Below are 11,462 nucleotides of genomic sequence, written 5' to 3' on the forward strand. Positions count from 1 at the left end.
TTTAGGGTGCCTCCCTTTTTCTTGTTCTTTTGGGGTTTTTTTTTGTTTGTTTGTTCTTGTTTTTCTAGACAAGTTTGTCTGTGTAGTCCTGGTTGTCCTTGGACTTACTCTACAGACCCGGTTGGCTTCAAACTCACTGAGATCCAGCTGCCTCTGCCTCCTGAGTGCTGGGATATGTGCCTCCCCTACCCTGGCTAGGTCATCTCTCTTAATGGAGCGCCTCTCCAGGTTCTAAAAGCGAGCCCCTTTCCCATTAAGATCTCTATCATGCTGCCTCTGATAGGATATCCTGTCCCCCGTCAATGCTGCCCCACCGCAAAGCCAAACCTAGCCTCTGCAAAATGGACAGTCATGGGGCTGGAGAGATAGCTCAGCGGTTAAGAGCATTGCCTACTCTTGCAAAGGTCCTGAGTTCAATTCCCAGCAACCACATGGTGGCTCACAACCATCTGTAATGACGTCTGGTCTGCAGGCATACACACAGACAGAATATTGTATATATATATAATGAATAGATAAATATTTTTTTTAAAAAATGGACAGTCATGGATCTCAGCCTGATCTAGGCTCAGGCTCAGTTCCAGCATTCACTATCTGTGGAGCCTGGATTGCCCACTTAGGAGTCTTAGATTTATTGAGGGTCCAATGACAGATATTTTTTATAATCAAATTAAATGACAGGGCTTTGAGGAGGGGAGGCAAATTGCGATGAGTCAAGAAAAAGCAACTTATGGGCCATCAAGACGGCTCAGAAGAAGGTCAAAGCACCAGCCATCAAACCTGACAACCTGATTTTGATCCCCAGGACCCATATGGGGCAAGGACAGACCTGACTTTCACAGACTGTCCTCTAATCTCCGCATGCATAGTTACAATGTAATTTTAAAAGTTTTAATACCAGGTTGGTCTAACATGATCATCCACACCTTTAATGCCAGCATTCTGGAGGCAGCGACAAGTGGGCTTTCTATAGTGAGAAACCATTATGCTCTATGTAGTACCTTTCAGCCAGTCAGGGCTACGCTGGAGAGAAAGGGGGCTGCCTTAGCTTTAAATCAGAAACATCTTGGTCTTTGTCCTCTTTCATGGTGCTCTGCCGTTGTTATCTTTCATCATGAGTCAGCACACTCCTCTGTGGTAAGGGCCAGAGAGCAAATACGTGAGGTTTTGTGAGGCATATGGTCTCTGGAACCGCATAGCTTCCTTTGTCCTTGTAGCGTAAAGGAACAAGTAGCCAGTAGGCTAAAGTGCAGACCTCTGCTTTACATAAAAGTAACACTGGTTTTGAACCAGTGCCTAGCACTAGCTGACTCCGCTCATATTCCTTTGATATGTTTGCACTACGCAGTCATTCTGCCGTCACAGCAAACAACAATGAAAAATACAATTGAGAAACTGCCAGTAGGTCAGCCTATTTGATGCAGTATGCCCCTGATAAATTTCTAACAGGAATGTTGGAATCCTGAAATGCCCACTAGATTTTAATGAATGGAGGTGACTGGGTGGCAACATGAGGCCTATGCTATTAAGACACTGGTTTATTGCGTACAGTCACAAGTGAATGGGACACACTGAGCAAGAGCTAGTGGAAAACTCGACCAAGGTCTATAAGGGTTATGTAGAAGGAAGGTCAATGGGGAAGGGCAAGGGGGACCATTCATGTTTGGATCATTTGAATAATTTCAGAGGCCTTAGAGCAGCGGATCTCAAACTGTGTGGGTCACAACCCTTTTGGGGGTCAAATGACCCTTTCACAGGGGTCACCTAAGACTATCGGAAAACAGATATCTACATTACAATTCATACCAAAATTATGCTTATGAAATAGTAATGAAAATAATTTTATGGTTGGGGGTCATCACAGCTTGAGGAACTGTATTAAGGGGTCGCAGCACTAGGAAGCTTGAGAGTCACTGCCTTAAGGGCACAGGGGCTATTCATCTCTATCTGGTTCTGAGCTGATGTCGGTCAAGGGAAATGCTGGTTTGATGTGTGTATTGGTCAGTTTGCCCTCACTGTTACAAAATACCTGAGCCTTGTAGGAAGGGTTGTGAGTTCGATGTTTTATGGCTGAGCGCTCCATAGACACTTGTTTTCTGTGCTTTGACTCTGTTCTGAATTTTATGAACAACCAGTTATATTCCTTGTTTTGCTTCACTAATGAGGGTCATTGTGCTTTTACCCATGGAGCCATCTTTTTTGGTTCCTTTTGTTTTATTTTCTAAGATTACAACAGAATTTGTTGAGAATGACTCTACAGACATAGCTCAAAATAGGGGATCTGGAGAGATGGTTCAGTGGGTTAAGCACCCTTGCTGCTCTTATAGAGGGCCCAGCTTCTATTCTCTCCCACATGCTGGCTCATAACCATCTGTAACATAATATACATATAATTAACCATATAATGTCCTCTTCTTACCTCTATGGGCACCAGGCACGTTCGTTGTGCACAGATGTACATGCAGACAAGACCCTCATGCTCATAAAATGTAAAAGTCTAAAGATGGTGCATCTGGTTTAAACTACCCCTACAAGCATGTCAGTTGCCATGAGCTATATTCTGTGCAGCTAAACCCATGACATCCCAGACATTCCAGAGCTCCAAATTAGCTATTTTCGTGATGATCTTACTGGTTCTGAATATGCTTCTTTTTTTTTTTTTAGCAGACTTAAACATCTCAGTTGACTGCAGCTTTGATCATGGAGTCTGTGATTGGAAACAGGATAGAGAAGATGATTTTGACTGGAATCCTGCTGGTCGAGACAATGGTATTTAAATTTCTCTGCTACATGTTCTAGGAGACGTAGGGAGAAGGCTGTTGTTACTATAGGGTTAGTCCTGTTACTGCTGAGAAGATGGTTGTTTATCATCTTTGGGAACCTTTGACCTTCTGAGGTGGCCTCTGATGAATGAGTAACTGGTGTAGCATCTATTTCCTCTTCACCCTTATCTTAAGACCCAGGAAATGTGTCCCAGCATCCCTCTTTGATATTTACCCTCTTCTAAGAGAGGGAGAGGGAGATGGAGATGGGAAAGAGAGGAAGGTGGAGGGATGTCTCTGAGATCTCCCTCCCCCCCCCCCCCAGTTAGCCAGCCACAGTCCTCTGTAGTTTTCAGGTTGTGTTTTGATAGGAAGCAAATCTTTAAAGGTAATAGGACCTCTGTCTACACTGGAGTTATAGTGGAGTCACACTTCTCAAAGGATCAAAGTCACGATGAGTGTCAAGTTAATAACCTAAACTCCAAGACTCAGCTACCCTTTGGGTTACCTAAGGGATTCTTCGTGACCACCTGGCCTTGGATTGTTCTCAACGTTAGCGCTGAGCCATGAACGTCCGGCCTTTTGTAGTGTCTGCTTCAGACCGATTGGCAGGCCCTGTCTTCCCCTTGGATGAAGGATTTGACTTGCAGACACAATGTGGAACACATATGGAAACCTGCTCCCCCGAAAGCTGGCCATACAACAGCAACAACTGTGAAACAGCTCCCAGCTCAGTTCCCCACCAGTAGAGTTGTATTTCTTTGGGGATGGGCAGGCTCAGCCTTGGGTTAAAAGATCCTTTCTTAGGACAAATTCCTTCTTAAGGGATTTCATTGCAAGCCCATACCTGCAGCCAGAAAACTTTACTATCCTGTACCAAGAGTTCCTGTTAGAACCTGTACTTGGGGTAGAAGGAATGTAGCCCGCACAGCAGTTGTTCTGGTGGGCCAGCCACTAAAGAATCAAGGCAGTGGACAACTTTAAGAAGAGATAATACATCCTTGGAGAAACTGTCTTGAGAACTAACACGAGGTCCTCCTTTCTACCCTCATGCGAATGTAGACGCTGGCGCCTCTGTAGCACACGGGGAGTCCCAGACTGACAGCTCACCTAGTCAGCATTGCCTTGTGTTGAATTTTCATCAGTGAGAAGTCTTCTATTTGCAAACACCCAATTTGCAAATGACCCCCTAGCTTCTCAGCATCTGAGGCACGCACATCACACCTTCTCTCTTCCGGCATGTCCATCAGGTCTGAAGACGGATTTGTCTTCCCCTATAGAGATAAATGTAGATGAGAAAAAAAATGGAATGAGTTGGTAGTATTGGAGAGCTTCAAGGAAAGATGAAAGCTGGAAGACAAGCCTTTAGCTGGGATTGAAGAGGTCACAGAAGCAAGAGTATAGCTGATAGAGTGACTGGATAAAGTACAGGATGCCTTCATTTGAGATAGACTTCTTAGCAGGTCTTAAACATGCGGTTTATTTGAAATTTAAACTCCACTGGGCATCCTGGAGTTTAACCTGATGAATACTCAGATCAGCTTCACTTTCTTCTTTTTATCCAGTCCTGGACTCCAGCCCAGGGAATGATGCTGCCTCCATTCTGAGTGGATTTTCTCACCTCAATTTAAATTTAGACAACCCCACATAGACATTCCAGAGGTTAATCTACTCTAGACAATCTCTCACAGACGTACCCAGAGGCTTGTCTCCTAGGTGACTCCAGAGCCTGTCAGACTGACAATCAATATTAGCCATTGCGGTTACACGGTTACAATGGTTACAGAGTCTGGTGCAACTGTTGTAGAAATAATATACCACCCCAATGAGAAATCACTGCTCACACACACAGATCAATAAAGAATAAGACTCTTAGCACATGTCTGGCTCTGGCTGATGTCCATAGAGAAGCTGGCCTTGACTAGCATAGTTTGCTAATTTATGTGCACCTTAGGCTAGCATTCCACATAAGCTGTCACCCCTACGTCTCTTTCAGGTCCCAGCCTCAGGTTAAGCTTTAAACAATTTAAACAGAGGCAGAGAGACAGGAGAATGCAAGTCTGGCCACTTAGGTAGATGGAAGATTTACACAGAAAAGATGTTGTATACGGCCAGAAACATTTTAAGTATGTCAGCATTCTCCTTTTCCAAATAGTTGTTATCGAGGGTCATGTTGCCCACCTAGCAAAACTATGCTTTTGCTGGGGAAGAGGACCCAGCAGTGTCTAGATCCAGGGAAGACTAAGGCAGCATCAGTCAGGGTCCTGCAAGCATCTCCAGAAGTTACACCAGACTACTACACACCATCCCAGTGTCTTCCTCCCAACTCCTTTGGGAATTCTTTTTTGAATTATTTCTTCAGACCATGCTGTGTAAGAGTTATTTTAGCTGAATCTGGGGAAATGGCTCGGGGATTAAGAGCAATGGTGTTCTTCCAGAGGATCTGGGTTCAGTTCCCAGCAACTACTCGGCAGTTCACAACCATCTGTAACTCCAGTTCCATGTAGTTCCATGCCCTCTCCTCGCTCCTTGGGTCATCAGGCATGTACTTGTACAAATATAGATGTAGACAAAACACCCATATGCATAAAATAATAATAATTCTTAAAGAGTTGCTGAAATTCACCAAAGCCACAATGAAAAGAATAGAAATTGACAGAAAGTCCACTTCCCCAGGTTACAAGGTACTTAGAAGCCTCACAAACATAGAAGAAAATATTTTCCTGTCATTCTACATCAGAACTCAAGAATGATATGCTACCACATGGTGGTTGAGCCTTAAGAAGCCATTAGGACAATGTAGGTCAAGTATATTTTTATGAGGTAGTTCTCTCTGGATCCACCTAAGTAGCTGGCCATCATACCTGTGATGGTTAGTATTGTCAGCTTGACAGGATCTAACATCACCTAAGAGACAAACATACCTACGAAAGATTATCTAGAGTCGATTAGCCTCTGGAATGCCTTTGTGGGGTTATCTAGCTTTCAGCTGAGATGGAGAAATCCACTTAGAATGAAGGCAGCACCATTCCCTGGGCTGGGATTCAGGACTGGATAAAAAGGAGAATGTGAGCTGATGGTGAGGGTTCATCATTGTCTCCTTTCTGAAGTGGGGTGCAATGTGACTGGCTGCCTTAAACTCCTGCTGCCAGGACTTCTTTCACCACCGTGGGCCATATCCTTGAACTGTGAGCCAAAATAAATCCTTCCTTAAGTTGCTTTTATTAGAGTGCTTTGTATCAGTAACAACACAAGTCACTCTTGATTCCATGGAAAATGCATTCTGAGATTCAAATACTCAGGGTGGAAATGTTCTGGAACTCATTAGCCACAAATTACCTTCAGGGCTCAGTGACCATTCCATTATATTCTTATTTATTTGTGAATGTGGAAAATTCCTCAGCTTTCTGACCCTTAGAGCTCTTCTCTCTATAGGAAAAGATTTCAACTCTCCAATCCATAGGACTCACTTTTGCATGACTATTCCATTCGAATATAAAGGACTTCCGCATGTCCTATGGGAGACTGTTGTTCATTTCTCTCGCTTGTTTACGTAGTAGAGTTAGACCCTTTCTCATGGTCTTTTGCTCTCTTAAAGCTATTGGTTATTATATGGCCGTCCCGGCACTGGCAGGGCACAAGAAGGATATTGGCCGACTGAAACTTCTCCTCCCCAACTTGACACCCCGACGCAACTTCTGTTTGCTCTTTGATTACCGGCTGGCTGGCGACAAAGTAGGAAAACTTCGAGTGTTCGTGAAAAACAGCAACAGTGCTCTGGCATGGGAAGAGACGAAAAATGAGGACGAGAGATGGAAGACAGGAAAAATCCAGTTGTACCAAGGAATTGATACTACTACCAAAAGTGTAAGTGGAGAAGGAATCCCATAGTTCCATTTTTCCTTCTTCAGTGATTCGACAAAGTATTTGCTGGTGTCCATAGGTCTCAGGAGTACAAAGATAGGCAAGACTTGCCAAGTCAGCCTGACTAATGAGGGTACTTGTCCAGTTCTTCCCAAATGACCCATTGGTGTGTCTGGCCCTTCTAAGTTCCATGGCAACCAGGCTATGCATTCTAGGATATGTTAAAAACAAATAAGCAAGCAAGAAAAGGGTTTCTCGTTCACTCTATGGAACTTAGCTCAATAAGTGGCAGCCAGAATATGATTGTTTTAAGGATATTTTAACTGAACTGAAGGGGTGGCTGTTGTAGAATTCCCACACTTGGGGGGGAATGATCTTTTAGGAGGTCTAATAGAACTGATAAAGGCTGTTACAAATTTCAGTTGTGGTTTATATACATTAAAATCAGCAAGAAGTAAATGGGATGTAAGCACAGGGGTCAGGAAGGACCAGACAGAAGCTTATAGTTTTCCTTGCCCCATAGACCCCTGAGCAGATTTTAATTCTCCCAATATCCACATATGACAAATGACAAAACTCACAAAGTACTGCACATCAGAGAAACTCACCCAGGCCTCGGTATCCAATGGTGTACGTGTAGGGGTGTGTGTGTGTATGTGTGTATACATGTCTGTATGTTAATGCGAAAGCCATAGTACAGCCAACTCAAGTATTGCTCCTTGGGCCCTGTACACCTCGTTTCTTTTAGACAGGCCTTGAACTTGCCAAGTATGACAAAGTAGCTGACCAGCAAGCCTGGGGGATCAACCTGCCTCTGTTTTCTCAACACTGGAATTATAAGTACACATCACTACACAGGGCTTTTTCAAACGAGTTCTGGGGACTGAACTCAGGCCCATATGCTTTCAAGGCGAACACTTTATCACTGAGCTATCTCTCCAGGCTCTCAAAGTTGCTAATGTGGATCAGTCTGCCCGCATGATGGCTGGCATGTCTGACCTTAGGTATTCACTCTTCAGCATTTCCAGCCGCTACCCTGATATCATATAACCCAAGGCCCCCATCACAAATCACATTCTGAGCATAAGCCGTCTGACTTAGCTAAAGGTTACAGGTAAACAAAAATACTCTTAACCAAGCAGTTTCACGTGCTTAGAAGCCAACTCTCAACAAGCAGTCAAGGACAAAACTGTCTTTCAAATGTTCAGGTTTTGGAGAACTCAGACCTGCTGAGTTAATCTTTTACTGTAGAAGTAGGCTTGATAAAGGAAAAGGCAACTGCTCAAAGAGGAAGTTGGTTAATGAACTTGATAAAGAACAAATAGGATAAAATGATCAAGAGGCTACTGAGTTTGGAGGACTTTGGCAAGAGCTGGTTCTTGAGAGAGAAAGGTCAAAAATCACACAATAGAAGAACAGAGAGGGGCTGGGGTGTAGCTCAGTTGGTAGAATGGGTGCCTAGCATGCACAAAACCCTGTGTTCAGTCCCCAGTACTGTATAAACCAGGCCTGGTGGGGCATGCCAGCAATTCCAGTACTCAGAGGTGGACCCAGGAGGAGTGGTAGTTCAAGGTCATCCTTGGCTGCATAATGAACATCTGTTCTCCCGTGTGTGTGCATACACAGGCAGGCACGCACGCGCGCACACACACACACATACACACACACACACACACTTAAAAGTAAACAAAGATTTTTCCTTAAATGTAAATTCCAAAAGTTTCCTGCTCAGAATTACAGAGCAGGACTTTTTATTTTTTTCAAGACAGGGTTTCTCTGTGTAACAGCCCTGACTGTCCTGGCACTACTAGCTCTTGTAGACCAGGGTAGCCTCAAACTCACAGAGATCCTCCTGCTTCTGAGGGCTGGGATTAAAGGCGGGTGACACCACTACCAGACACAGGACTTTTCAAAACCCTCCAGAGTTAGCTGTGACCCTTGTCTTCTCTAAACAGAATCCCCACTGTGAGGACTTGACATGTGGGAAACATGCCGCTTATATAGCCAAGACATTGCCATGTGGACAATATGACAGGCAATTTCTATACAGTAGAGACCCAAATTTAGTCCGTGCTAACAGCTGTTCAATAGTCCAATGAGGGCATTGTTTTGAAGTAACCTTTTATTCTCTCTCCATTATTAGGTCATTTTTGAAGCAGAACGTGGCAAAGGCAAGACTGGAGAAATTGCAGTGGATGGTGTCTTACTGCTGGCAGGCTTGTGTCCAGATGACTTTTTATCTGTCGAGGGCTAAATGCCTTGCCCTCCTTTATAACCTCTTTATATGTGGCTTTGTAGGCCATTTTTTCTGGGGTTTCTTTTTATATCATATCATAGGACCCTTCCATTTATAAAATAAGCTGAAAATGTGCAATGTTCCAACAGAAACATCCGAAGATTTCTTTCTTGTCTCAAATGTACTAAGACTTGCTTCTTATGTCGCACCACTGTGCCTTCTTCCTGTATTTCTGAATTCTCCACAGCGTGTCATAAAATGTGGAAATGCCAGCCCATCTCCCCCTACCTAGTAAATCTGCTTTTTCTATGTGAGCTTATGGACTCTTCTAAATAACATTTCTAGAATTGCAGCAACAGGAAAAAAATAGTATAGATAAATGGTTAGTTGTTGAGGCTGGAGAGACGACCTAGTGGTTAAGAACACAGGCATTTCTGGCAGAGGATCCAGGCTCAATTCCCAGCACCCAAATGGCAGCTCACAACCATCTGCAACTCCAGTTCCAGAAGATCCAGTGCCCTCTTCTGACCTCCATGAAAACCTACATGTGTGTGGTACACATGGGTACACTTTGGCCCATACACATAAAATAATAAAGTAAATCGTTTTTTAAAATGTTTAATTGTTTAACTTTTAAGGTACTACTTCAAAACAATGACATTAAACGGGTTTTTTTTGGCTAAATGGCTCATTCTGCTCTTTTATAGTCAAACTTGTGTATTTAACTTTTTATAATCATAACCAGTTAATCACCTTATGTCATAGTAAGATAAAAGGATATGTTAGTGATTCTATGTTTACTTATGTGTATGATTCTGGAAAACATAATTGTGGTTCTTTTCTCTGTTGAGATACTTTGTATTCATAAAAACTGCTTAAAATGGGCTTAGGCGACTTGGTGGAATGCTTGCCTTGGCATGCCCAAAATCCTGGGTCCAATCCTCTGTACCTCATAAATTGGAAGTGGTGTTGCCTGCCTGTAATCCCAGTAGATCAGAAGTTTAAGGTCATCCTTGGCTATACAGTATGTTTGACCCTAGCCTGGGCTACATGAGACCTTGTTCAAAAGCAGAGTGAAGAAAGAGAGAGTGCACTGCATCTGTCTTCCAGGAAGAAGACACTGTGTATATTCACCGAAGCTGTTCACTGTACACATAGCCCTGAAAAGACAGTACAGGCAAAAAACAAAACAAAACAGTACAATGCTTTTGTGCAAAGAACACTAGACACTCATACAGATTAGCCACCTGCCATTAGACTCATATGTAGTCCAAGTTTTAGCTCTTTGGGGTTTTTTGAGGGGTCCACCACTCAGTTCCCAAATAAATCACACAGGGAGGCTTATTCTTAGTTATGATTGCCTGGCCTTAGCTTGGCTTGTTTCTTGCCAGCTTTTCTTATCTTAAATTATCCTGACTACCTTTTCCTCTGGGCTTTTACCTTTCTACCTTCTGCGTCTCTTACTTTCCTTCTTACTCGATGACTGGCTGGGTGGCTGGACCCTGGAGTCCTCCTCTCACTCGCTTGCTCCTTGTGCTCCCTGTTCTCCTCGTTCTCAGTTCTTCTATTTGTACTGACTCTCTGCCAGTCCCTCCTAGCCGTGCTCCTGCCTCGCTATTGGCCGTTCATCTGTTTATTAGGCCCATCAGGTGTTTTAGAGAGGCAGGGTAACACAGCTCCACAGAGTTAAACAAATGCAGCGGAAACAAAAGTCATACACCTGAAACTAATAGTCCCCACCACTCAACACTCTCTGAAATCTAGCAGATGTGACTATGACAACCAGCGAAGCCGCCCAGGAACACTGGCTCCTTACCAGGCCAGGACACTGAACACAAAGCTTGCGCTCCTGGGAGAGGGCTCGCTTTCTCTGAGGGAAGGTGAACAGTCCTTCCTGGAACGCACTTTTTTCCAGGCCTGATGTTTAAAGTCTGTGCCAGTCGGACTTTAAAACAGTACTTAGGTGATTTAATTTCTTCAAAATGAAACACACATGAAGTGAAGGCATTTACAATTTCCGGAACACTCGCGAACATGTTTCCATGTTATAATTTGTTACTATGCTTCACAGGCTTTTTTTTTAAACAAATGGTCTTGCATTTTAGAATACTTAAAGAGTCTGGGAGAAATTTACAGGCTGAATTGAATAATGACTACTTAGCATCATTTCGTATAAATGCTTTCAGGCTGACACTGATAATTCTGCCCCAAGACAGAATAGAAGCAAAGATAGTGAATAGCAAGATACATTTCTGTTTTAAAAACTGGCTTTTATTGAGCGCTCATAAATTTCTCCCAATTCATTGGTTTTAGGTAGTGCAGTGTTATTTGTTTCTTTCCATTCTAGGGCTTGAACCTAGGGCCTTGCTTCTTCTGAACAAGTGCACTGCCACTCCTGAGATCCAGTATAAAGGTTTCACCTGAGATTAAGTCCTTTGACAAATCTGAGGCTCTCTCGTGCTTAGACTGTATATCTAAAAAGTGCCAGCAGAGGCTGGGATGTGGTTCAACTGCTAGAGTTCTGCTTAGCATGCATAAAGTCCTGGGTTTAATTTTCAGCAGTGAATAAAGTCAGGAAGATCAGAAGTTCAAGGTTGCCA

The 11,462-nt window shown here is 43.4% G+C and overlaps 1 protein-coding gene across 2 annotated transcripts in view; it reads left to right on the forward strand.

Annotated features, from left to right (window-relative positions):
• The window catches only part of Egfl6 (EGF like domain multiple 6), a 70,920-nt gene extending 61,374 nt beyond the window's left edge, over positions 1-9,546 (forward strand). The window contains exons 10-12 of one of the 2 annotated variants that reach the window (XM_087902810.1): positions 2,668-2,769; positions 6,361-6,629; positions 8,770-9,546. In XM_087902810.1, coding sequence (XP_087758936.1) covers positions 2,668-2,769; positions 6,361-6,629; positions 8,770-8,880 — 482 coding nt within the window. In that variant the 3' untranslated portion in view covers positions 8,881-9,546. Of the gene's footprint in view, positions 1-2,664; positions 2,770-6,360; positions 6,630-8,769 lie in introns of both variants that reach the window. The other variant, XM_087902809.1, reaches the window with a different exon arrangement.
• Positions 9,547-11,462: the final 1,916 nt, after the last annotated feature.

Source organism: Myodes glareolus, chromosome X (genome assembly GCF_982192425.1).
Source record: "Myodes glareolus chromosome X, mMyoGla1.1, whole genome shotgun sequence".
NCBI classification, from domain to species: domain Eukaryota; kingdom Metazoa; phylum Chordata; class Mammalia; order Rodentia; family Cricetidae; genus Myodes; species Myodes glareolus.